The 27,716-nt window shown below is 48.4% G+C and overlaps 1 protein-coding gene across 1 annotated transcript; it reads left to right on the top strand.

The window, feature by feature from the left end:
* FGD2 (FYVE, RhoGEF and PH domain containing 2) lies at positions 1-27,452 on the top strand. The gene is made up of 16 exons (XM_007939410.1): positions 1-68; positions 3,464-3,695; positions 4,918-4,995; positions 6,679-6,827; positions 8,054-8,210; positions 8,448-8,586; positions 9,121-9,179; positions 9,423-9,569; positions 10,313-10,405; positions 19,732-19,811; positions 19,896-19,926; positions 20,361-20,453; positions 21,077-21,208; positions 25,324-25,470; positions 26,704-26,850; positions 27,240-27,452. The coding sequence occupies exons 1-16, from the start codon at positions 1-3 to the stop codon at positions 27,450-27,452; spliced, it is 1,965 nt and encodes a 654-aa protein (XP_007937601.1).
* The last annotated feature ends 264 nt before the right edge of the window (positions 27,453-27,716 follow it).

Consider the following 27,716-nt stretch of genomic DNA (forward strand, 5'->3'; position numbering starts at 1 on the left):
ATGGAGGGGTTGAATGAGGAGAAATTGGCATCTGTGTCCAACCTGGTGACTGTGTTTGAGAGCAGCAGGTATGGTATGGCTGGGGTCAGAAGGATCACTATGGAGGCTGGCAGCCTTCCTCTAGTCCCTCTGCCCACACCCGGGCCCTCAGGCAGCACAGACTGTTCCAGTCTCCACTCTGGGGAATAGGGCCTGGGCCTCCTTGGGCCCCTCCTAGGAGCTGCCCTCCCTCTGGGCTCTACCTCCCCCTGTCTGGGGTGCACCAAGGTCCCTAGTTATGGGTTCTTGGGAGTCCGGGAGAGTATCTCTTGGGGCATCAGGAGCTGGGCTGGGGTGAGTGTGACTTGTGTGCATCAGGGAGAGTCCAGACATGTGTTTGTGCTATTAAGAGTGAGCGTGGGAAGATCAAAGGCAGTGTTTGGGATGCCCAACTCCACCCCCTACCCCTCTAGCACCTCACAGAAAGAATAACTAATATTTATTTATCCAGCATTCACTTCCATGAGTAGCATAACCATATAATTTATCATTCAAACCAGTTTCAAACATTTAAAACTGAAAGTGGATGCTATTATTATTTTTCTGGGATAACAAGTAAAGCTGGGACTGTCTTGGGCAAACCTGGATGCACGTTCACTCTACCTATGGGCACTGACCTACATGTACTTCCTTACTCCTTTTATCTAATCAGCCTAACAGCCTAAGTGGGAGTGGGTTCTACTACTACTTCCATTGTATAGATGAAGAAATGAAAGCACAGAGAGGTGAGGATGCCATATACTTCAAGTTCATATGCTGTTGGGCACTGCTGGGAATTCTGTCTGAAGGGGAAGGGCTGGACCAGATTATGTAGGTCATTGGTATCCCTGGCAAGGTGTGTGTGTGTGTGTGTGACATTAATTCATTCAGCAGGCATTTAATAAGCCCAGGACTGTGTTTGGGACTGTCATAGGTAGGAGTCTCTGGGAAAAGACCCTGAGATGGAGATTTGCTTCAGGAGAATTACTAGGGAGAGCTTTTGGGAAAACACCTGATTGGGGGGGGGGGCCGGGTAAGAGGCACAGTATTGGGTGGAGGGAGAAGCTGAACTGTAGTGCAGTTGCAACAGAGGCCTGTCCCAGCGAGCTCTGGATGGAATGGCCCTTCAGGGTTGTTCCAATTGAGGCAAAGGGGAAGGATCTTTTTATCCCCACTTGACTAGCCATTGCATGTGGGCTGCTCTTGGGGAGGGGTCATGACTGTGGGCTAGGCAGCTCCCTTCCACAGAGGGTAGTGCCTCCAGAGGGGCTCAAGTGAGAGCCCATCATCCACCAATACTGCCAGTGCTGGAGTGGGGGGAGAGGCGTGGGAAGTGGAAAAAAGTGCCTCCGTCCTGAATGGAGGCATGGGCAGAAGAGAACTGCATCTCACAGGGATTGTGCAGGATGCAGGAGCCTAAAACGCTACCCCTGCCTGGAGGATTCCTGTCTTTGAATACTAAACCCAAACTCACTGCTGTAGAATCAATTGACTCATAGCATCCCTCTAGGACAGAGTAGAACTGCCCCATAGGGTTCCCAGGGCTACACATCTTTTCAGAAGGAGACTGCCTCATCTTTCTCCCAATTCAATGCTAAGCTCATGCTGTAATATCCATGATGCAAGGTCATGTACAATAGATGTCCTAGGAAGGACCTGGATGCTGTGTTGAGAATACTAGGGCAGGCTTCAAGGTGGAGGTGGCATAGATATGGACATGGAAGAGTGTTCTACTTTCTGAGTTAGGTGACCTTACTCTGCCTTTCCCAGAGTCCTTTGCCAAGCACATTCTGTTGAGCACCGAGGACAGCTCTCATGATGCCACCTTCCTAGTCCATCACCCTCTTGGGTGTTGGGAGATGGGTCCACCTCACCTAGAATGCCAGGCATGGAATAGGCAAGCTTGGATGGAGATCCTTTGCATGCTGTGCTCTGCCCAGGAAACACCCAGGCATGGAGGAGGGAGCCTTGGACCAGAGTGGGCTCCAAGCAGCCTTGTCTGGGAAGATGAGTGTCACCCCTTATTTAGTGAGAGACTCTCTGCCAACTGTGCTGGCCTAGGATTTCTTGTGAGGGCTCCAGAGCCTTAGCTGATCTGAAACTGAAGGGTGAAGAGGAAACAGAAGCTGGCCTGGGGTACTTGGGGAGAAATGCAGAAGCAGAAACCAAATGTAGAACAGAAAACCCAAGGCCCAGTTACACAGTTACTGAGCTGCTGACTGCTTGGCTGAGGTGCCAGCAAGGGGTGGAAGTGCCTGGGAGTAAGTCAGAAGTTGGGTCTGCTCCTTTCTCTGCCATCAACTAACTGGCTATGTGACTTGGGGCAAGTAACTTTGACTCTCTAAACCTGTTTCTGCTTTACTCAAATAAGGAGAAGCAGTTTAGGGAGAAGGTGCAGGAGCCAACCTACCTGGTTTGAATCCCACCTCTGCCACCTCCTAGCTGTGTGGTCAAAGGCAAGTAATTTATCCTCTCCTACCTCAGTCTCCTTAGCAGCAAATTAGAGGTAATGAAAACCTTCCTCAATGACTTTTAGAGATTTTGTGCCTCTGTAGTCCTCCATTTTCTAGCTTACCTTACTCATGAGCGTGCCTAGTATGTGCTGTCATCTCAAACCTGTCCACACCAAGGAGCATGAGGAACAGCCCAAGTCCTTGGATATAGTCAGTGAGGGTGGCCTCTGTTATCTAAGGAATTTAACTAGCCTATGAACCCAGGAACTCTGGTAGTGTAATGCCTAAGGCACTTGACTGCCATTCAGAAGGCTGACTGTTCAAACCCACCAGCCACTCCTAGGAAGGAAGGTTGGGCAATCTACTTCTGTAGTGACACCACCTCGGAAACCCAAGGAGTGGTCTCTATGAGTCGGGTCTGACTCGACAACACATAACAACAACAACATGAACCCAGGAACGAAGCTGCTTTATGAGGGAGCAGGAGAACTCTGCAGGCTGGCTTCCTCCCCCGTGGGAAATGTGGAAGGCACAGCTCTCACCCTTGAAAAGCTCCAGCTCTCACTTTATATTGTTCCATGGCTCCCACCTTCCCTTGCTGTATCAGTTATTAAGGTTTCTAGGGTCTTTCCTTTGCAGAAGCAGAACAGAGTGATAAGGACTGCCCTGTAAGTAAGTCCAAAGGTGAAAGTAAGCCTCTGTGTGCAGAAGAGGGGGCTCCTGTATAAACAGGGAAGTAGGTAGTTCCCCAGAGAATAAAATACTGTCCACACTGACTCATTTTGAAGGCTAGCGTTCCCCCCAAGAATGGTGTCAGCAGGAAGTGGAAGCCCTACTCAGCAAGATCCTATGAGTGCAGGGCACTTGGGAGCCACTGCACATGGTAATTTGGGTTCATCACCCTGCCATCCCTCCCCAGCCCCTGGAGGTGTTTTTACTTTCTCCCTATTCTATAGACAAGGGAACCCTCAGGTTTACTCTGTTCTCTTCAGGACCCCAGGAGCAGTACCCAGAGCTCACAGGCAGGAGGACAAACATCACCACTCTGGGTGCAGACCTCCCCAGCCTCCAGGGTTATCGGAGAAACACAGCCTAGGAGATGCCCTGGGGTCTGGACCCAAGATGGTCAGTAGGAGGTACCTGAGCTCCCTGAAGAACAAACTGTCCAGTGGGGCCTGGAGGAATTCGTGCCAGCCCAGGACCGATCCTGGGTCAGGGATACAGGTATCTGAGGGCTGGGTCTGAGGTGGGGAGAAGGGGGCCCCTCCACTGACCTCCTCCTCACACATTCTTCCAAACCCCTATTCAGAGCCAGCAGTTCTCTAGATGGGGGTCTTGTGAAACCAGAGATCAGCTGGAAGCTAAAACATTCCAGTCTGTTAATAGCCTTTGATCACCTGTCTATCATATACCCTACTGCCAGCATTATTTCACATCTCCTTCACTCTAGAATTTTCCAGCAAAGAAATTGAAACTCAGACAGCTTAAGGAACTTGACCAAGGCCAAACAGCTTGGAATAGTACAACAGTTTCTATCTTGTGAACCTGGTATCCTCCCCAGGTGGGGCCTCGCTTTACCTACTGAAGTGGGCAAGAGTTCCAAATTATAAATAGAAATCTGAGTGCCAATTCCTGTCCCTGAAGAACTTCCTGCCCCAAATCATGGCAACCCCATGTACACAAAGTAGAACTGCATCCTGTAGGGTTTTCAAAGCTGTGCACCCTGAAACCAGCCCACCTGGGTTCCCATCCCACCTTGACTGCTTGCTAACTGTATAACCTTGGGAAGTCACTTTAGCCTCTGTGCCTCAGTTTCCTTGTTTGTGAAACGGAGAGGATGAACATGGCAGTGTGTTATGGTCATCAATTACTACATGATAAACCACCCCAAACACAGTGGCCTAATACAACAATTTATTTTGATCATAATTTTGTGGGTTGACCATGTTGCAGCTAGAAGGTTGTTCTGTTGGTCTTACTTAGGGTTTCTGACATGGCTGCAGTCAGATGGTGGCCAGGACTGGAATGCCTGAGACAGCTCCACTCATAGCCTGGTGTTGTGGCAGGGACCTTGAGCTGCCCCTTACCTGTTCTCTCCATGTTGTCTCAGGACCTCTGCTCTCCATGTCATCTCTCCATGAGGTCTCTTCATCAGGGTACCCAGACTTCTTAACATGGTGGTTCGCGGCTCCCAAGAGTACACAAATGGAAGCTTCTAGGCCTCTTAAGGCTTTGGCCTAGAACTGGCACAGCCTTAGATGTGCCACATTTTATCAGTTAAAGTGACCCTAAGCCCAGCTCAGATGTACTGGATGGGGAGGAGGAGGGTGTGAATATAGGACGGTGTGCTTCATTGGGTCATCTTTGTGTATTGTTGCCCATGGTCCCCATCAGAGGATACCAAAGCTCTCTCTCCTCTTCTTCTTGCCCTCGTATCTCTGTTTAGGAGCCTGAGAAGAGGATTGTCCAGGAGCTGTTGGAGACAGAACAGGCCTATGTAGCACGCCTCCATCTGCTGGACCAGGCCAGTGTCTAGGACACCTCCCACCAGGGCCCCAGAGCCCTAGTCTCCTCACTCCACTCCTGGTCTCCCTCTGACCCACCTCACCCAACCCCTGCTCTTCTGACTTACCTCACCATAACTGACAATTAGGACCCCTGAGTTTGACTCCAGCAAGCTCTTAGCCCTTTAACTCCATTGGCTAAAGTTGGGGTAGAAAGTAGGATTTAGCCCATTGATGCCAGTCCCCTTTCCACCCTTGGTGTTTTTAGACCAACCCCACATGAAGCAGAGGATACACCAGGCAGTCTTCCAGGCTCACTGGTCATTACAATGCCCATATCTTCACCATTGTCACCCCTTCACACTTTCATTGATCGACTGATTGATTGGTTGCATCTCCCTGGTGTAGTTCAGTTCATAGGTCTGTCTACTGTTTGGCTGAGAGCTAACCCCTGGGAGAGAGTCCAGTTCCAGGCCTGAAGGGTAATTTAGGGCCATAGTCCTGGGGGAGTTTCACCAGTCTTTACCCAACCAGTAATCCTGGTCTTTTTTTATGTTTTTGAATTTTTCTCCACGTTTTTCTCCCACTCAATCCCAGATCTCCAATTCTGATCCCTTTCCAAGTGGTTGGCATTGGTAGCTGGACACAATCTAGTCCTTCTGGTCTCAGGGTTGTTTAGGCTGAGATTCCCATGGTCCATTAGTCCCTTGGACTAATTGTTTCCATACGTCTTTGATTTTCTTCACTATTCCTTGCTCTGGATGAGGAGAGACCAATAGTTGTATCTTAGATAGCTGCTCATAAGCTTTTAAGACCCCAATTGCTACTCACCAAAGCAGGATGTAGAACAATGTTTTTGCTGTACTATGTTGTGCCAGTTGAGCTTGATGTCCCCCACAACCACAGTCCTGAGTCCACAGGCCCAGTGACTCACTCCCTCAAGGTGCCTGGTTGTGGCTAAGAAGTTATCCTAACATTGTCCCCTTGTTAGCTCTATAATGTATATGGACATTTTTATAGCACATACAAATATGTATGTATAAATATCATCTGCCAAACCTACGGTCTTGGGTATATTCCCTTTTGCCTACACATACCTGATCATTTAGCCTGTCTACCTATGTATCCACCCATAGATTAGTGTTGGTTATTTATGATAATGCAGTATTGTGTAAGTAATAGTATTTACCTTTGTTATCTGTACCTCTTGTGCACCACCCTCTGTCTTCCTTTTCCTTAGTGATATTGTCTTGGTCACACATTTTTTGTTATACTCCCTTTCCCTTCACCCAGATCAACACATGTCTCTTAACTAGCCAGCAACTTCACACTTTCTTAAGGAGCCCTGAGGCTCTAGAGTTGAATCATTGGCACAGTAGCCATCAGCACCAGGATCTCTAGCCTGGTGGAGACCAAGACTTTGGCAGACCCATCCCATTTCCGATGTTCCTCAGCTTCCAGACCTTGGTCAAGTCCCTGTGTCCCTAGGTCTTGGTTTGCGTATCTATAAAATGGCCAGAATACAATCTACCCTGCCTATCTGTTTTCCAGCTTGTTGTGAGGATGTTGGGAGATTAAGGAGGTGAAGCACTTAGTAGACCAGAGAAGGCTGCAGAGTCCCACTGAGCTGTTCAAGTCTCCTCCTAGGCTGGTGGGTGGGTCTCCCTCTCCTGCAGGCTGAGTGACCTGGAACCTGGCTGCAGGTGTTCTTCCAGGAGCTATTGAAGGAGGCCCGTAGCAGCAAGGCCTTCCCTGAGGACGTGGTCAGGCTCATCTTCTCCAACATCTCCTCCATCTACCAGTTCCATTCTCAATTCTTCTTCCCAGAGCTGCAGCGGCGGCTGGATGACTGGTGAGGTCTGCTGGGAGCCCTGAGGCCCCCTGTCTGTAGCCTGGCCAAGTTAGGAGTGCAGCCCTCTGGATGGTTGGGCTGTCTTGTTAGGCCCCTGTCCTTGTTGTATGGCCATGGCAATCTCCTCCTTGGGGCCCTGGTCTGGCCGCACAAAGAAGGGTTTGGGTGAATGAGTTCTGGAGGCCGGGTTGTGTCCTGGGACCTAGTGACTTAGGAGGAAACAGGCAATGCTAGCCGAGGGCTTCCTACAAAGTCTGGCCCTATGCTGTGAACATATTAACTCACGTATCTTCATAACAGCCTGCTTTGTGATGATTGTGGTTATAAAAGAATCCTTTTTTGTTTTCAGAGGTGACCACTAAAGCGTGTAGTCAGATTACTTGCTTTATATATTTTGCCAAAGATATGTCATGATGCCTGGCCTGGGATGTCCTTTAAAATTCTTTGGCAAAAGTAAAGAAAGATAGCAAACTGTTAGTAATTGTTAAATCTAGGCTATCTGGGGCTTCATTATTATGTTCTCTTTACTTTATGATTGCTTGGACATTTTCATAATAATTTTTCTTTAAAAAAAAAAGAACAACACTCTGAGGTCACCTATCATTATTCCCATTTTTCAGATGGGAAAATTGAGGCCCAGAGAGGGTAATTGACTTGCCCAAAAACACAGAGCTAGAGTAAGAGGTATATTTGGAAATCAAACTCAGGTCAGCTCCTTACTGCTCTACTGGAATCGTGCCTGGGGTGTGTGACCTTCAGGCCCTACCAGGCTGATGCTGGATAAGTTTTTACCCCTGCAAGCCTCAGTTTCCTTATCTCTAAGATGGACTAATGACTGTCTCCATCTTTAGGGCTGTTGAGAGAATTAAATGAGATGAGACATGTCTTGGTCAGTACTTAGCATGTGGTCCTCATTGCTATCGTGTAATCAGACATGGAGTAGTTATTGAACACCTTTGGTGGGGCCAATACTGCTGGATCTTGTGGGGAAAACTAATCCCTGTAAGAGAACACCCTGTGTTTCAGGGAGCTCTAAGTGGCAGGGCAGGGTGCAGGTAGGGCTCAGCTACACACGTGTGTGTGTGTGTGTGTGTGTGTGTGTGTGTGTGGTGTGTGTGTGTGAGGACAATATAGTCCTCCCCTGTGCCTGCAGGGAAGTGCAGTGGGTCAGAGGTGAGAAAAGGAGGCCTGCAGGCTGAGGGTAATGCCTGGGGCCCTTCTGGCAGGACAGCCACCCCACGCATTGGTGACATGATCCAGAAGCTGGCTCCTTTCCTAAAGATGTACAGTGAGTATGTCAAGAACTTTGAACGAGCCGCTGAGCTGCTAGCCACCTGGACTGAAAAGTCCCCACAATTCCAGGAGGTTATCACTCGCATCCAGGTGAGGCTGGGGCCCAGAATGCTGCCACCCCCAGTGTTCAGTGGCTGAGTTTCCTGAAGGATCCTGGGCCACACTCGCACCAGGGCCTGTCAGTCCTCTCCTGAGCTCAGCTGCTTGGATAGGCCCCAGTACTCGCCTACCTTGCCCTGTCCCCTGACGCTCAAGGGCAGCCTTACCCTCCCTTCAGCATTCTTACATCTGCCATACCCCCTATTCTTCTTCCCATTCATCTTCAAGAACAGTGAGGCCTCAGGCAGCCTGACCCTGCAGCACCATATGCTGGAGCCTGTGCAGAGAATTCCACGCTATGAGCTGCTGCTCAAGGAGTATGTCCAGAAGCTACCTGCCCAGGCCCCAGACCGGGATGATGCCCAGAGTGAGAACACCTCTGGGGGGCCCAAGGGGCTGGGGTGTCCCAAGGTCCTCCAATAGATTTATTAACATCTATTAAAATAGTTATTATAATCATCAGTTATTAACATCAATTTTAGGCATTTCATAGACAGTATCAGTACCCTTATCTGGATGCTAAGGCCCAGAGAGGTTAAGTGACTGGCCTAAGGTCACACAGCCAGAACAGAACAGAGTACGATTTGAACCCATGTCTGTTAGATGCTGCAGCCCATGCCTTCACACTACATCCTCTGGGTCTTACTTGGTATGCAGAGCAGCGAGAGTCACAGAAGCAGGTGCTTACTCACTGCCTTTTGGTGGCTTCCATTCTCTCTACCCTAGGGTGGGAAATAGCCCCCATTGTATAAGTACCCCCATTTGCTGGTTTGCACAGGCAGGGCTGCTCCTGGGAGTGGACATGGTGGATCCTGAGGTCACTGTGTTAAGCCTCAAGGACCTCCTGGCCCAGCCATCAGCCCCAGAGTTTCAGGGATAACTCTGTCGCTGTCCCCTTCAGAAGCCCTCGACATGATCTTCTCAGCTGCTCAGCACTCCAATGCAGCCATAAAAGAGATGGTGAGCAGCCCAGCCTGGGGGTGGGAACAGCGGGCATCCCCAGGAGCCCTGCAAGTCTCAGCATCCCTGCAACATGCCATGGTCACTGTAACCACTCATCCTTGGCCCCACTCCATGACAGTTGTCCCCTCTGCCACTTTCCTCCTCACAGCCTCTGTCCCCAGCTCCATAAGGCTGACCTTCCAGAAGTAGGTGGGCCCTGCCTGCCCTTGGCTGAGTGTGCTGCCCCCACCCCATCCCTAGGAGCGGCTGCAGGATCTGTGGGAGGTGTACCAGCGCCTGGGCCTTGAGGATGACATGGTAGACCCCTCCAATACTCTGCTCCGCGAGGGCCCCGTCCTCAAGATCTCCTTCCGCCGCAGTGACCCCATGGAGCGCTACCTGTTCTTGGTAGGAGGTGTTAGGGTTTGCTGTCCACCCTGGTGAGAGAAATCCATGGGCCACTCTGTCCCAGGTACTGCTTGCCTGGCCTCAACCCGTTACTGCAGGAAGAGCAAGGAAGGGCAGGCTTCTCTGTCCTGCTCTGTCTTTGGTACCTGGGTGACTTTGGACAAGTCACGTGCTGTTTCCAGGCCTCAAGAATTTCCAACACACAGGTTTCCCACACATGTCCTAGAAAGCAACAGAGACAGTGTTTGAACCCAGTTGGCTTGGCTCCAAACCTATGGCATTGACACTGCAGAGCAAGCACAGAAAGAGGGAATTAGGTTAGCCACAGGAAGAACCGCCTTGATTGGCACTGAAGAAGCCAGGGGATCTCCTGGAGATTTGGACACATGGGTCTGCCTGGAGGTCTGGGGGATGGGGCCACAGCCTCTCACAAGCCCTGAGCTCCTGTGAGAAAAGACCTTGTGGGTTTCCAAGGTCTGCTGTGACTCTTGATGCCCACAGGTAGGGAAACCCTTTAGTGACCTCTCTAATTGTTCTGGAGTCTAGACAACCCCTCCCTTGCCATGCCTGTGATGTCTTATGAGCTGGCTCAGAGTGCAGGGAGTGGGGAAGGAGACCCTGTGTTCTCAGTGTACATTGAGGAGCTCCACCTGACCATCATCCCACCTGACCCTCCCTCCCACCACTGCCCATGCACATGCTCACACATGCCCTCAATGGTCTCATGTCTGTGTCTCTTGCAGTTCAACAACATGTTGCTATACTGTGTGCCCAGGGTCATCCAGGTGGGCGCCCACTTCCACGTGAGGACCCGCATCGATGTGGCTGGGATGAAGGTGAGAGGTCCTTTGTCTGAATTTGGGTTTTCTAGAGGAGCCCCCTGCCAAGGAATCCTGGTGGCACAGTGGTTAGGCACTCAGCTGCTAACCGAACGATTGGAGGTTTGAACTTAACTAGCTGCTCCATGGGAGAAAGACATAGCAGTCTGCTTCCATTAGATTACAGCCTTGGAAACCCTATGAGGCAGTTCTACTCTGTCCTATAGGGTCCCTGTGAGTCAGAATTAACTCAATGGCAATGAGATTTTTTTGTTTGTTTGTTTTTTAGAGGAAAAAACTAGTGAAACTTGTTTATATATATCTATATATCTATATCTATCTATCTGTCTATCTATCCATTATCTGTTTACCTATCTATTTAATCTATCTAGGGAGATTTACTTCAAGAAAACAGCTCACACAATTGTGAGGGCTGGCAAGTCCCAAATCTGTCAGTAGGGGGCAGGCCAGAGACTTATGCAGGTTTGCAACCCAAGATCCATAGGTCAGGCAAGGAGATGAATGCAGGATTAGACAGAACAAGCTCTGCCAGAACATCTGTATTCTGGACGCAGGCCACACCCTCAAGGAATCTGCCCTTTCAACTGATTAGCTGATCACCTCATGGAAAATGTTTACATTACACTACGAAACAGTAACTGTTTGCCAAACCACTGAGAATCTTAGCCTAGCCAAGTTGAAACATAAATTTAGCCATCACACACTCCCAGCCTCCATCAAGCTTCACCCTGAGGGCAGGAATGAGTGTGGGGAATAGCAGGAGAGACTCAACCAAATCTTCAATCCAGAAACTGAAGCCTAGTAGGTCTAGACAAACTTGGAGATACAACAGTTTAGGGTTAAGGCACTCCTATCTGGGCTCCTGTCCTCTTGACCGGGCTCCTCCCAGGTTCCCTCCAGCCTGGCACACTCTTTGGGACAGTGTACACCCCGGCTTAGCTTCTCTCCAGTGCTTCTCACGCTCCAATGTGCGTAGGAATCCCCTGGGCATCTTGTTAAAATGCAGGCTGTGATTCAGTGGGTCTGGAGTGGGGCCTAAGATTCTGTTTCTAACAAGCGCTCTGGTGGTGCTGATGCTGTGGGTCCACAGGTCACACATTGAGTAGGAAGGGTCTACACTGTCAGTTCAACTGCTGGCTCCTGTCTGTTCCCCTCCAGAGACGGCTGCAAATGAGCAAGAGTGGTCATCTATAATAGTGCCTGTTGGCAGAGCACCCTGTAGAGTGGGCCAGGCATCATTTTATCCCTACAGGTCTCAGAAGAGCCTCATGAGGCATAGACTGTTAGGATCCCATGTCATTTTTGTTTTTACCTTTTAAAAACAATTTTATTATTTCAAAATATAGACACAGCCAAAGACTGGAATCCAAAACCAAATATAAAAAATGTTTACAGTGAAAGTTCTCCTCCCTAATTTGTTCCCTAGTTCCCTTTCCTGAAGATAGCCATTGCTTCTTATGAGGATGTCAGGAAGTAGTTTCACATACACAAACAATCTATTTATCATTGTTTCCTTACTTTTGTTTCCCATAAACAGTGGCATACTCCAAACATTGTTTACACTTTGCTCTTTTCAACTGACTACTAATTTTGGATACTGTTTCATATGAGAACATCCCTTTGCACAGCTGCATAGTATTCCACTGTATAGATATACTGTTATTTATATAAGGAGTCCCCTACTGATGGACGTTGAAACCAAAAAAACAAGAATGTCCAAGGGTTTCCAAGGCTGTAATCTTTTTCCCCCCACAAGGCTGTAATCTTTACAGAAGCACACTGCCACATTTTTTCCTGTGGAGCAGCTGGTGGATTTGAACTGCCAACCTTTGGGTTAACAGACAAACACTTAACCACTGCACCACCGGGGCTTTTTAGGACATTTAAAACCAGTCAAAATAAAAATAAAACCAGTTGCTATCAAGTCGATTCTGACTATGGACACCCTGGGTATGTTAGAGTAGAACTGTACTCCATAGGGTTTTCAATGGCTGAGTTTTTTGTTTTGTTTTGTTTTGGTTTGGTTTTAATTGTGATTTGGGTGAAAGTTTACAGAGCAAATTCACTTTCCATACAGCAGTTCACATACACTTTGTCTTATAACATTGACTGTAATTTCCCTCAATGCAACAGCTCCCCTCCTACCTCCTCCCCATAGTTACCTCTTCCCTGTATCCTTCCCTCCCATGCACTCTTGCCCCCTGAGCTGTCTCCCTGTGCATACACAGCCCTTCTATTCTCCCATGATTGTTCTCTCCAAGGAGTATATCAACCTAATGTAAATATTCACAGTGGCTGAGTTTTTAGAAGTAAATCATCAGGCATTTCTTCCAAGGTACCTCTGGGTAGACTCAAACCTCTGACCTTTCAGTTAGCAGCCAAATGTATATTAACGGTTTGGACCACCCAAGGACTCAGTCCCCAACTGATGGATGTTTAGGTTGTTTTTAATCATCAGCTACTGTAAATGAGACCACAATGAGTAAACTTGGACAGTTTATCCATGTGTGAATGTATCTATAGTGAATCTCATTTTTCAAAATAAAGAATTTGAGGCTCAGAAAGGTCAAGTAACTTGCTTGGTATCACACAGCAAATCCTTCTTTGAGTGACCAAACCAGGATTGAAAAATAAGATGTTTCAGAGTCCAATAACCCTGTACCCAATCACTATGCTATTATACTGTCTCCTATTAAGACTTCCACCCAGAGTGATAATATTTCTGGTGGAATTTTAGGCAAAGTGGAGGAAATGGTGAGAAAACCTCCTAGGTCACCCTTCCCTCCCCTCTCTGATAGCCCTGAAGGCTAGGAGCCAGTCTGAAAGAAGCAGAGGTCTGTTCTGACCTATTTTGGCACTGTTCCGTCCCCCCATTCCCATCCTCAAGCCACCTCTCCCTCTATCTACCCCCCTACCCCAGCCACACCCTGGGATCAGTCCTAGGAAGGAGCTACAGGCAGGAGCCTCTGAGAATTCCCCACATGAGGGCCTTGCCCTTGCTCCTGGCTGAGATTGCCTGGCACCTGAGGCCAAGACTCTGTATGAGGATGATGGAGGGCTGAAGAGAGCACATGGGTCCCTTCTGGGAACTCACAGCTTATACCTCATGCCTGAGCTGACTAAAGCCTTCAAGGAGTATAGCCCCTACCCGGGGATCATCCAGCTTTCCATCCTCTGAGGAAGCCAGAATGTTCCAGAGGCCAGGCCATGACATACTTGTGTGTCTGGGGTCCTTGGTGAGTGAGACCAAGAAAGGCAAGCGCATAGGGAGCAACAAGACAGTAAAACAAACCAGGCAGCCCTGTTGGGAGAGTCCTAGAAAAAGAGAGGCAGAGATTGCCACAGAGAAGCTAAGAAATATAGACCAAAGTAGAGTCATAAAGGGAAAATAAAGAAGCATCTCAGATGCATAGTGCGCTTCCAGGGCTCATGGGCCCTTGGCCTGGTGCCTGCCAATCCCAACAAGCACATTCCCACTGGGTGTCCTGCACTCTGATGGGTGCATAGCACCCTCTCCTGGACGACATGGGCATGGCTGATGCAGACCCATCCACTGACCTGTATCTTTCTGAGAACCGTTTCCTGAGTCTGAGGTTTGGAGGTAGGTCTGACTTTCGGTCTACCATGATGCTTCCTGGGAGCTTTGGTAGCATAGTGTCTAAGGCACTTGACTGCTAACCAGAAGGCTAGTGGTTCAAACCCAACAGCCACTCCTTGGAAGGAAGGTTGAGCAATCTACTTCCATAGTGATACCACCTCGGAAACCCAAGGAGGGGTCGCTATGAGTCAAGTCTGACTTGACAGCAAACAACAACAACAACATGATGGTTCCCACTGGCCTATGACACCCTGGGTGTCAGGAAGGCCTGGTTCTCATCAGCTGATTCTCCACAAGTTCTGGCCAGATCCTAGCGTTATACCATCCTACATAGAGCAAGCCAGAAAGGAAGAAGAGGGTGCAGGTGCACACATCCAGGGGTTCGTTGTGTAGGTTGTGTACTGCACAAAGACATTCCATCTAAAAGAGTCCAATCCATAGCAGACAGCAAAAAAACAAAACCAAAACCAAACTCACTGCTGTCGAATCAGATCCAACTCATAGCAACTCCTTCTTGGGTTTCCGAGGCGGTATCACTACGGAAGTAGATTGTCCAACAACCTTCCTTTTGAGGAGTGGCTGGTGGGTTTGAACTGCCAGCCTTCTGGTTAGCAGCCAAATCCCTTAGGCACTACGCCACCAGGGCTCCCGTAGCAGACTACACAGATTGTATATTTATAATGAGAATTGTCCGGCAGATGGCAGTCAAGTGTCTGGTTCCAACAAAATCTGGGTATTGTGCCAGTTTGCCAACAGGTGTCAGTAAAGTGTTTGCAGGAAGGGGGTGTCCTTTTCTAATTAGCACAAAGGCACTGTATGTGTTAGCTGGGGGCTGAACTGGCACAGACCCAGGGAGACTGCAACCACTGGAGAGTGCAAGGCTGAGCACGGTAGATCTCAGGGAACTGACCTCAGGAAACCTTATTCTGTCCCTCTGCAGAGGTGATATCAGGGATGGCTGGAGCATCTTGGCTCTTCAGGTCAGGAGCTCCTTCGAGTGCCCTTCTCTTACCAAAACCATCATACTTCTCTCTTCTGGTCTCCATAGAGCCCTGGTGGCACAGTGGTTAAAGCACTTGGCTGCTAACCAAAGGGCAGTGGTTTGAACCCACCAGCTGCTCTGTAGAAGAAAGATGTGGTAATCTGCTTCCATAAAGATTTACAACCTTGGAAATCCTACTCTGTCCTGTAGGGTCGCTATAGTGGCAATGGGTTCTGGAATCTAAGCCTTGGGTTTCTCCTTCTATTCCCTTTTTGCCTTGCTCTCACTCAGTTATGCACATATTCTTGCCAGTTTCCATAATGTTGTCATTGTTGTTAGGTGTTGTTGAGTTGGTTCCTACTCATAGCAATCTTTTGTATGAGAGAATGAAACACTGCCCAGTCTTGGACCTCATCCTCACAATCTCTGCCAGCTTGAGCCCATTGTCACACCCCCTGTGTCAACCCATCTCATTGAGGATCTTCCTCTTTTTTTGCTGACCATCTGCTTTACCAAGTCTGATATCCTTCTCCAGGGAATGGTCCCTCCTGACAACATGACCAAAGCACAGTTAGAGTTAAACTTTGCTGAAAATGGTTATAGCAGTAGCTGGACAAGTCTAGCCATTCTTGCTTCTAAGGAGCATTCTGCCTGTACTTCATGCAAGACAGATTTGTTTGTTCTTCTGGCAGTCCATGGTATATTCCATATTCTTCACCAATACCATAATCCAAATGCACCAATTCTTTGTTCTTCCTTATTCATTGTCCATCTTTTACATGCATATAAGGTGATAGAAAACAGTATGGCTTGGGTCAGGTGCATCTTAGTCTTCAAAGTGACATCTTTGCCTTTAACACTTTAACAAGGTCTTTTGCAGCAGATTTACGTAATGTAATACATCATTTGGTTTCTTGGCTGCTGCTTCCATGGTGTTGATTGTAGATCCAAGTAAAATGAAATCCTTGACTTTACTCCATTCATCATGATGTTGCTTATTGGTCTAGTTGTGAGGATTTTTATTTTCTTCATGTTGCAGTGTAATCCACACTGTGAAGGCTTTAGTCTTTGATCTTCATCAATAAATGCTTCAAGTCCTCTTTGCTGTGTCATCTGCACATCGCAGGTTGTTAATGAGTCTTCTTCCAATCCTGATGCCATGTTTTTCTTCATATAGTCCAGCTTCTTGAATTATTTGCTCAGCATACAGATTGAATAAATATGATAAAAGGATACAACCCTGATGCACACTTTTCTTGATTTAAACCATGCAAGGGATACCCTGGTTCTGTTCCAACCACTGCCTCTTGGACCATGTACAGGTTCCTCATGAGCACAATTAAGTGTTCTGCAGTTCATATGCTTCACAATATTATCCATAATTTGTTATGATCTATACAGTTGAATGTCTTTCCATAGTCAATAAAGCACAGGTAAACATCCTTCTGGTATGCTTTGCTATCAGCCAAGATCCATCTGACATCAGCAATTATATCCCTCATTCTACGTTCTCTTCTGAGTCCGGGTTAATTTCTGGCGGTTTGCTGTCTATGTACTGCTGCAACCATTTTAAATTTATTTTCAGCAACATTTTACTTGCATGTAATATTAATGACATTATTTGAAAATTTCTGCCTTCTGTTGGATCACCTTTCTTTCGAACGGGCACAAATACGTATCTCTTTCAGCTGGTCATCCAGGTAGCTGTATTCCAAATTTCTTGGCATGGATGAGTGAGCACTTCCAGCAATGCATCCATTTGTTGGAACATGTCAGTTGATCCTGTCAGTTCCTGGACCCTTGTTTTCCACCTTGGCCTTCAATGCAGCTTGAACTTCTTCCTTCACTACCATCAGTTCTTGATTATGGTACCTCCTGAAATGATTGAACATCAACCAATTCTTTTCGGTACAGTGACTCTGTATTCCTTCCATCTTCATTTGATGTTTCCTGTGTCATTCAATATTTTGCCCATAGAATCCTTCAATAGTGCAACTCAAGACTCGAATTTTTTCCTTCAGTTCTTTCAGCTTGAGAAATGCCAAATCACAATAAAAATGAAAAAAAAAAATGTACTCTGGGAAAGCTTTAAAAGAAAATGATGATCATGTAATTGGACAATGGAGGAAGGGTAGTGCTTTTTATGTGGTGCTAAAGAGCTTGCCTGAATTATGTTCAAATGATTGGTGGAAGATAGAACTTGTAAGTAATGAACTTGGATATTTGGCTAATGAAATTTCTAAGCAAGATCTTAAAGGGGTCATGTGGTTTTTCCTTGTTACTTATAGTAAAATGCAAGAGGAAAGAGATGGACTTAGAATGTTCACTAAGGATGTGGCTACACAATTTTTGTTAAAGAGATTAAACCTGTGGCTGATGGGTCTAACTAACTACCACGGCAGAATACCCATCAGCTTAGACTGAAGGGGATAGAGTAAGAACAAAATGAAGGAATACTATCTGCCTCTTGGAATTCTACAGGTAGGCCAAAAGAACTCCATCAGTTGTCCTTCAAGAAAAGAAAAGGACCCTTCCTGGAGCAGCTCAGAGATCAGCAGAATTGTTGGGAGGAGCACAAGAAGCAGGGCCTTCTTGGTTTCACAGGGTGGGGCCACAGGCTCCTAGGCTCCAAAAAGTCAGATCTTTGCCAACTCAGTTTGTAGTATGGGGCTGTCATTAAGGTGTGCCAGGGGAATGGGGCTGCCACCCAAACCTGAGGGGGTAGGGCTGCCACGCCCAATGGGCAGAAAAATGGGGCCTGCCAGGGTTGAGGGGTTGGAATCTCCACTCAGATGGACTAGGAGAATGGGGACATCCAAAGCCAGGGGAGCAGAGTTGCTGTCCCAGTGGACCTGGAAGGTGGAGGTGAAGCCTAGGGCTAAGGCCTCCACCCAGAATCCAGAAGGTATGGCCAAAACCCAGAGCCTGGGGGGCAGGGCCGTTGCCCAGATGGTCTCAGAGAAGAAAGGATTGTTTTCAAGCCTTCAGAGTTAATGTAATTTGTTCTGCTGGGTTTTGGACTTGCTTGGTGCCTGTTGTCCCTTCTTTCCCTCCAGTTTCTTCCATTTGCAATGGGAATGTCTACTTTGTGCCTGTTCCACCACTGTACTTTTTTTTTATATATATTACTATTTTTTTTTTTTAATTTTAAGAGCTTGTTTTACATTCAATGTTACGTGTACTCACTCCCCATTTACCATGTCCAACTCTAACCCAGTCTCCTCCCCTCCCTACCCGGCAACCCTCCCCCTGTGCCCCTCATAATTATGCACTCCTGTTTGTCCTACATTTTCTCAGTTTGAATGTTGGTCCTCTGGTGCCTGTTGGTCTATTGTTCTAAGGGATGTATTACCATAGAGTATGTGGGTGCATCATCCTGGGTTGAGTGGTCTGCGTGTACATCTTGTTAACTATTGGGCTCAGAGCCAGCCCCTGGGGGTGTGTTTTATTCCAGGTGCAGAATGTACTCCAGGGCCATGGTATTGGGGGTCTCACCAGATTTCATCTGACCAGTAATTCTGGTCATTATTGAGTTTTTGGATTTTCTTCCACGTTTTCCCTACCACTCTATCCAGGATCTCCAGATGTGATCCTTTCCTGAGTGGTTGGCACTGGTAGCCAGGCACCATCTAGTTCTTCTGCTCTTGAGGGCCATCGAGTCCTAGGGCTGATTGCTTCCAAATGTCCTTTTTTTTTTTTTTTTTATTCTTCTTTGCTTCCGATGCTAGGAGACTGTTAGCTGCATCTTAGATGGCCGCTTGAAAGCTTTTAAGATCCCAGTTGCTACTCACCAATGTAGGATGTGGAGCAAGGCTTTCATGTATTTTATTGTGCCAATTGAGTCTGGTGTTCCCCAGTACTATGGTCCTGAGATGGTCATCTATTGGATCTCTCTCCCATGTGTCTGGTTGTCTGTGAGGGATTACTCTGTGTCTGTCTTCTATTGGTTCTGTAAGGACTGCAGGTATTTTGTATCACTGGTGTCTGTGCAAGATTAGCCTCTGCTGAATCTATCCTTGGTCTAGAGTATACTTCTGTTCACTGACCCCCTTCTGATCATCTCAGGTGTTTATGTGTTTATCTGTAGCCTTTTGTTTGGTGTTAATGGCAATGCAGTATTGTGGACACATTGGTTGGTATTAGCATCTGTTGTCTATCTCTTATGTGCACTATTTGGTGTCCTCCCATTGCCTAATGTTATCATCCACCATTGTACTTTGGAAGCAGGTAACTTGTAGTCTAGATTTCACAAGTTCACAGATGAATAGGAATTTTGCCCCAGGATAGAATATGCCTAAAGTCTCACTCATATTTGATTTAGATGTTTCAGAAGCTGAAATTTTGGACTTGGAGTTAAGACTTTGGATGTATGTAATGGTGTGAATGTGTTTTGCTTATGGCAAGGACATGAATTTGTGAGGCCAAAGGTTGGAATGTGGTATTTGTGTTATAGCAGCACTAGGTAACTAAGAAACCCAGCTTGCACTGGGCTCAATTTTTGCTCCTAAAATTCCAAGGGCCATAAACCCCTTTTGCTTAGAGGTAGGCCCAGTCGCTGGAGCATTTGCTTAGTGCAATGAGATGAGGGAGGCAGGGGACAGGGTTCTGGTCCTTGCTTCCCAACCCTCAGCTGCCCTGCTGCCTCTGGCATAGTCTCCCCTGCCCCAGTTCACAGTGCCCTCCTAGATATCAGAAAGCCAGATCTTTACCTGACCTGGTCTCTTCCCTCCCATCCCCATGCAGGTGCGGGAGCTGAGTGATGCAGAGTTCCCCTACGCCTTCCTGGTGTCTGGGAAACAGCGCACTCTGGAGCTGCAAGCTCGGTAGGCCAGCTGGGGACCGGGTGAGCGTGGGGAAAACGGGGAGGCAGCTGCTCCACTCAACACCTGTGTTCGCTTTCTGAGCAGGTCCCAGGAGGAAATGATTTCCTGGATGCAGGTATCAGAATGCTCTAGGGCCTCTTTTGGCTGTGGCCTAGTCTACCCAGGCTGAGAGAGAAGGGTGAATGTGTATCTATTTGTGCACATGTGTGTATGAAAAAGAGTAAGAGAGAGGACCTGAGTGCACCCAGCTGCTCCCCACTCTTTTTAATGAGTCACTTAGGGGCAGTTATATACCCCCTTTGGAATCAGACCTGGGTTCAAATCTTGCTGCCCTCTCACTGCCTAGCAGGGTGGTCTGGGGCAAGTCATTTAACCTCTCTGAACCTCAGTTTTCACATCTATAATCTGGGGCTAATAGTTTCTCCCCCTTGAGCCAGTCAAAATGTGCTTAGAATCCAGCACCTGGTACCCAGTAGGCTCTCAACAAAGTTTGTTGACTACATGGATGGAGGGACAGATGAGCACACTTCCTCCACCCTCTACCCCTAGGCCTGCCAAGCAGCCATTGACCAAATTGAGAAGCGGAATGAAACCTTCAAAGCTGCAGTCCAGGGGCCTGAGGGAGACACTCTGGAGCGAGAGGTAAATGAAGCCTTTTGTACCCCTTGCTGTAGCTACCAGCCCCAAACAGAACTTATTCCTTCTTTCTGCTCTACCTAGGCGAGCTCAGAGGGAGGGGGAGTGTCACCTACCACCTGTGATTTGAAGAGATAGGGGGGAGCCCTCCCACCCAACATCACCCTACTCAGTGACTATAGTGCTGAAGCTTCCCCTATTAGCAAAAATTGCCTTTGGGAGCCTCGATATGCATCAGTCCCTGGGAAGTTTCCTCATCTATATCTCCTTGGTTTCAGGCAGTGGCTCAGGTTGGGGTACAAAAGTGTCTGAGAAATCAAAGACCAAGGGAAAGTAGAAGGATGGTGAGGTAGGGGTTCTGGAGAGTGTCTATGGTATGATTTCAATTTTGAAACCCTGAGCCACTTGACCTCCAGTTTCCTCATCTGTAAAATAGGGATCATAGTAACTGACCTCCCACATGGTCTTCATCCGTTGGGTCTGCTCCATGTGGAAGACATTGGGGAAGCATCACAGACATAATCCCTGTCACAAGCAGGCAGCCAGAAGACCCCAGGGCCTCAGGGAGTGGGCAGCAGAGAGTCATGGACTCTCATGGGCACATTGATGCCCTCCCTCTTCTCCCACAGCTGCAGTCGGAGGAGCTGGGCCTCCGGGCGCCACAGTGGGTCCGGGATAAGATGGTGACCATGTGCATGCGTTGCCAGGAGCCCTTCAACGCCCTGACACGCCGCCGCCACCACTGCCGGGCCTGTGGCTATGTGAGTGCTCCTGCCTGCACCTCTGCTTCCCTCTGTCCAACCTTTGTCCCCTACTCCCAGTTCCAGCCCTGCTCCCCACTTCCTGTTAAGTATGCCAGCTTCAGTCAACACAGCCTAGTAACGCTGGCACTCATCTGTGCCAGGTGTGGTATGTTCCTTCCTCTGGACTGCATGGTGCCCACCTCTGAAGCAGGGGCTGTTATTATCCCCATTGCACTGATGGGGAAATGAGGCTCAGGGTGGTTAACCGGCTTGCTTGAGGCACCCCAAAGCTGCTTATTCATCAAAGTCCCCAGACCCAGAGCAGGAAATGGACTCCAGTTCTGGGCTAGGGGCTTCCAAACCCACCCCTCAGCCCTGTTCAGGCCCTGCACCCCACGACCTCACCAGCCTGTTATGCACCCACCTCCACCTTTGCATCTTCTCTTCTTGACTGGTCTCACCTAACTTTCCCCTCCTCTTCTTGTCACGTCCTTAGCACTCAGGCATCTGGTTGGTTCTATTGCCAACTCCACTTTCCAGGTTCAGGCCTCAGGTTCTTCATGTATGAAATGGGGATTATAATGCTTACCTCCAGCATGGAAGTGAGGAGTCTACAAAAGAAGTCAATTCTCTTTCCTCTCCTCCTTTTCTTCCCCTTCTCAGTAGCTCAGCAGGGCTCATTCACTGGGAGCAGCTGCCAGCTTGTTAAGGATGGAATGGTGTCCATTCCTCCCTCTTTGCAGCTCAGGTCCGGCCATCAGAGGCAGATCTTGCTTTGCTTTTTAAGTACTTGCTGTATGTGAGGCTGTTCTCTGTTGACATTACAACCTTCTCCGTTTACTCTGCAGAGAAGCCCTCAGTCTGTCATGACCCCCAGGGGGCAGGAGAGGTCCTGCTGGGGCAGGTTGGATCCTGTCAGGGAGGTATCCCCAAAATGTGTTAAGTCAGGACACAAAGTTAATTTCTAGGACACACCTACGTGCAGATGTAAATGACAAGCTACATTCCAAAGTCAAATAGAAAGGATCCGAGGATTAGGTACTGTTCTTGGTGAGTCACACCTGTAAATAAAAGTTGAGTTCATTTTATAATTAGCTCCTAAAAAAATGTTTAAATATTGTAAAGAAATACAAAGAGGCACAAAGAAGAATACAGAAACACCCATGTACCTACCTTCCAACTTAATAAAATAGTCTGACAACTAAACAAAATGTTGTCAGAGCCCTGGTGGCATGATGATTAAGCACTCAACTGCTAGCCAAAAGGTTGGAGCCATGTGGGGAAAGACCTGCCTGTCTGCTCCTGTAAAGCCAAGAAAACCCAGAGCAGTTTTACTCTGTCACCTGAGGTGTCTATGAGTTGAAATAGACTCAATGACACCTAACAACAACAAATGAAATGTATGATCCTTAATTGGCTCTTGGACTGGGAGAAAAAGACAGCTACAAAGGTTGTTATTGAGACTTACCCAGGAAATTTGATCATGAACCATACATACATAGATAATACTATTTTATCAGTGTTATAGTGGAGCTGTGGTAGCATCGTGCCTAAGGCACTTGACTGCTAACCAGAAGGTTGGCGGTTCAAACCCACCAGCCACTCTTCGGAAGAAAGGTTGGGCACTCTACTTCTAGGTTGGGCACTCTACTTCCATAGTGATACTGCCTCGGAAACCCAAGGAGGGGTCGCTATGAGTCGGGACTGACTCCACGGCACATAACAACAACAACATAGTGTGCTAGGGAACTCTGATGGTGCAATGCCTAAGGCATCTGACTTCTAACCAGGAGGCTGGTGGTTCAAACCCACCAGTCACTCTGCAGAAGGAAGACTGGGCAATCTACTTCTATAAAGATTTACTGCCTCAGAAACTCAGTGGGGGTGGGGTCGCTATGAGTCGGAATCGATTGGATGGTGGTGGGTTTATTTTATTTTATTATTATTATTATTTTTTGGACAGTGTGTTATGTTAATGACATTATGGATAGGTAAGAGAATGGTCCTATTGTTAGGAGATGCTAGTTGCATAGTTAAGGGTGAATGTTATGATGACAGGGAACTCTGGGGGCACCTGGTTAAAGGGCTCGATTGTGAAACAGAAGGTTGGTGCTTCAACCCTCCCAGCCGTTCCACCGGAGAAAGATGTGTTCCACGGGAGAAAGATTTACAGCCTTGGAAACCTTACGGGGCAGTTCTACTCTGTCATATGGAGTCGCTATGAGTAGGAATTGACTCAGTGGCAGTGGGTTTTGGGTTTTTGGGTCATGATGATGGCAACTTATTCTCAAATGGTTTAAGAAAAATAAAGTGCAAATCTAGAGAGTGAAAGCCCAGGAAGCTAAAATGTAACAATTGGTGAATCTAGGTTGGGAGGTATTGTACTGTTCTTCCAACTTGTCTGTCAATTGGGAATACTTTCAAAATGAGGAGAAATAAATCTATGTAAAATAATACACTATGTAACTATATATATTTAAATATAATAATATAAAAATGTATATCCCTCAATTAAAAAAGAATCCAAGATTCCCAGGATAGTCAGAGTGTCGGGGTGTCAGAACCAATCTTGCCCTGATTTGGGGGTTTCTCATAGCCATGCATAGCTTTGTAATTTGTGAGTCATTCTTTCGGTGGTTTGGGTGCCCAGTTTTTGTCTCTCCTGCCAAACCGGTATCCTTGTAAGGGTGGGGCAGGGGCCAGGCCTTCTCCTGTGGGTCCCTCCCTAGGCCATGTGCTGGGTGTACATGAGTTTCCTCAATGCTACTTCTGACTGAGGAATAACCCTTCACCCTCCACCTCCCTCCCTTTCCAAGACCCCATCTTGGACCCATTGTGACACCTCAGTCTCCCTCCCAGTCATTCATTGTGTTTCTTTCCAAGTCTTATTCACCTGGTTTCCCCAGTACGATCCATGGTGGCTTCTTGGGGGCTTCTCCAGGGTGGGCCGGAGTGGACCCAGTTCACAGAGTAGACATGGCGTATCTTCCTGACCAAAACCATTAATTCATTATTTAAAAAAATAATAATTCAATGTTGTTGAGAATATACACAGAACATACATACATTCAACCATTTCTACATATACAATTCAGTGACACGGATTATATCCTTCAAGTTGTGCAACCATTCTCACCCTGTTTTTCCGAGTTGTTCCTCTCCATTAACATAAACTCACTGTCCCCTAAGTTTCCTATCTAATCTTTCCAAATGTTGTTGTTACTTTGATCCCATATAGATAGGTTTTAAAAACCACAATGCTGAAGGCAGACATTCTTTGCTGTTGTTGTTGTTCTTATGTGCCATCGAGACCCCTCCTTGGGTTTCTGAGGCAGTATCTCTACGGAAGTAGATTGCCCAATCTTCCTTTCAAAGAGTGGCTGGTGGATTTGAACTGCCAACCTTCTAGTTAGCAGTCAAGTGCCTTAGGCACCACACCACCTAGTTAAGCTAAACTATTATTTGGTTTTAGAAGACTTCAGGGGATATTTTTGTATTAGAACACACCTCACTATGTGATTGCATGGAATGCAAATTTTGCCTGAATCTTAAAGCTAAACTGTAAAACTTTAAAGAAATATATGTTGGTGGAGGACCAGTTGCATGGGCCTTGGCAAGGTGCTGTCCCCTCTGGGTTGCCCTATCCTTGATGTCAGGTGAGGAGAGATGCCCCCCCCAGTCTGCTGGGGTTGTTGGGAGCCAGTTGAGAGAGCAGAGTGGAGAGCCCTCGGAGAAGTGAATCCAATGTGAACAAAACATCCAAGGAAGTCCTCCTCCGATCTTCCAGCCACTGGGGTTAATGGCTTTGTACAGAACTTGATTTTTCTGATTTTCCTACAAAGTAGAGTTATGAACTAATCCCTGTTTCACATAAGCAGTATCTAAAGGGGAGAGGAGTTATGGCACTTGCAGCAGGGCTGGGTCTCAGAGTCTAGGCTGAGGGAGCCCAGAGTCTGAGCTGTCTGCCCGCACCACCTCCAGGTATCCCCTCTCTGCCTCCACACCTCTTTTGCAGCTTTCTTTGTCTTCCTCCTGGCCCTAGCTGTTCTCACCTCCTACCCCTGGCCAGGTGTAAGCACGGCCTCCCAGGCCTTGCTCAGGCCCCACGGCCCTCTCCCGGCCATCCTTGGCAGGTGGTGTGTGCCAGGTGCTCAGACTACCGGGCTGAGCTGAAGTATGACGACAACAGGCCCAACCGAGTCTGCTGCGACTGCTACATGTTCCTCACTGGAAACATGCTCCCCAAGGACAAAGAGGACAAGAAAAGGGGCATCTTGGAGGTGAGGGCAGCCACCACTACCCCTATTATCCGCACATCCAGCAGACATGTGCCACATGTTGGCATGGTCTCGGTCTCGGTGCTGAGAAACAGGTCAGACACAGTCATATTGACCCTTCTACTCCCTCCTTTCTTCTGCCCACAGACCACCACCCCACAGCCCTTCCTCAGCCCAAACAGCACTAGATCTATCACCAAATGAATGCAACATTTGGCTCCAGCCCTGTTATATAGGCTCTTCTGCCCCTCCTGTCCCTGTCCAATAATAACACAGCCTCCTGGACAATTCGTGCCTATGTCCCCATGCCATGCCCAGCAGTCCCAGGAGGTGGAGAGAGCTGGTATCACTGATTCCATTTTACACAGGCTGCAGCTGAGGCTCCAGGAGAGGGTCCCACTGCCACAGAGGCAGAATGGGGCTTCATTCTAACTGGAAGGGACTTCAGGGACTAGCTAGTCCTATCCTTCCTCTCCCCATGGAGTAGGATGCAGGACCAGAGAAGTGACTTGCCCGAGGTCACCCTACAAGTCAGGAGCCAGCTCTCTGACCTCTGCCGCATAGGCTCTTTCTGCTGCCTTGGGGCCTCTCAGAGCCACCCCACCTCCACAGGCACTCCCCAGGCTGCTCCGTCGCTGCTGTTGGGGCACCAGCTGTGCTCAGCTTTGCTCTGCAGATACAGTGCCAACCAGCCCAGACATCGGCTATCACCACCCCACAGGCCGGGTCAACACCCCACAGTCCCTGGGAGGTGAGAGAATCACCCAGCCTATTCCAGCAAAGCTCAGCGCCCAGGTTCAAGTTGATCCCTTCCCATTGGTATCTGCCCCCTTCCAATCTTCTGGCCCCTGCCCAGGTCTTTCCTAACTGCTGGGTGACATAGCCTGCTCCTGGAGAGGACATGGTCAGCCCCTTCTCTGGCCCCAGTTCTGTTCCCAGGGCAACTCACAGGTGAAAAGATCTCACAGCACTTGTCCCCTGAGCGCACGCATGTGTGTGTAGTGTAGTCACAGTGTAGTGTCAGTTACACTGTGTAGCTGACAGTGTAGTCACAGCTCCGCCACTTGCCACCTATGACCATAGACATAGGATGGGACCTCTCCGAACCTCTGAGACAAATCACTCTTTCTTGCAGGGTTGCTACAAAGCTGAGAAATAATAGTTGTCAAGCCCCAGACCAAGGTCTGACACACAGAGGATTCTCTGGTCCCTGACAGTCCCTCTCTTTGGTTTCAGAAAGGGTCTGCAGCATGGTCGGAGCACAGCGTGATATGCAGCTACTTGCAGCTCCTTGGGGACAGGTGGGGCAGGAGCAGCCCCCGGGGTTGGTGCGTGATCCCCTTGGATGACCCTCTCGTTCTCTACCTCTATGCTGCCCCTCAGGTAATACTGCCACCACCTGCCCAGGCCTTGCCCTCCCAGAGTGTATATGTGTGTATGTTGGGAGGGGGTGTGCATTGTTGGTTCCATACGTTAAATGAGGAGACTGGGGCATCCTGGGAACATGGTACCCTCAAGTCACAAGGTTAGTGGGTTTCAGAGCTGGGCTCAGACTCCAGGTCACAAGTGCTCCACCCTCTGAGTGTTAGGGTCTTTTCTTCCTCACTGTCCTCCCACCAGCCCACCTCCCTTTATGGGTGTATGGGCTGTGAGGAGCAGGTGTGTGGCTGTTACTTTCAAAATGACTATCTGAAGTGGTAGAGCTGAAGTGTCATGGGGGGGCGGGGGGAGGGAAGGGAACAGTGGCCCACTGCTCTCCCCTTCCCTCCCAGGACATGCAGGCTCACACCTCCATACCTCTGCTGGGCTACCAGGTGACTGCTGGGCCCCAGGAGGACCCCTGGGTCTTCCAGCTGCAACAGTCAGGCCAGCTGTACACATTCAAGGCTGAGACCAAGGAGCTGAGGGACCGCTGGATGAAGGCCGTGGAGCAGGCAGCTGGTGGCCAGAGCCCCAGGGGGCCTGACGGGGACCTCTCCAACTGAGCTGCAGCTGGCTTCACCCTTGCCTACCTCCACCCACATGCTCCCTGCTCCAAGCCCAACTTCTGCCACGGCTGTCCCTGTAGCCTCTGTGACCCACTACCCCAAGCTTATGCTTTCAAATGCTCAATGTAGCCTGACTGGTGATCCAGAAGATAGGAGTCTGTTCTTGTGGGGAGGGGAGGTGAACGAGTGTCTTGGTTTTCCTGGGGCTGAGGGGTTGTTGGGACTCAGAACTTTCACTGCTAAGACTGGGAAAGTCCAAGG

This window comes from Orycteropus afer, unplaced genomic scaffold (assembly GCF_000298275.1).
Source record: "Orycteropus afer afer isolate SDZICR_OR568_19922 unplaced genomic scaffold, OryAfe1.0 scaffold00059, whole genome shotgun sequence".
Lineage (NCBI taxonomy): Eukaryota > Metazoa > Chordata > Mammalia > Tubulidentata > Orycteropodidae > Orycteropus > Orycteropus afer.

What these genes read in the sequence shown, in the direction of transcription:
- FGD2 (XM_007939410.1), top strand. Translation starts at nt 1, where the DNA reads ATGGAGGGGTTGAATGAGGAGAAATTGGCATCTGTGTCCAACCTGGTG. An exon ending in ATCCTGGGTCAGGGATACAG is followed by an intron (nt 3,696 to 4,917) that starts GTATCTGAGGGC and finishes ATCTCTGTTTAG; the next exon opens with GAGCCTGAGAAGAGGATTGT. An exon ending in GCCTCCATCTGCTGGACCAG is followed by an intron (nt 4,996 to 6,678) that starts GCCAGTGTCTAG and finishes ACCTGGCTGCAG; the next exon opens with GTGTTCTTCCAGGAGCTATT.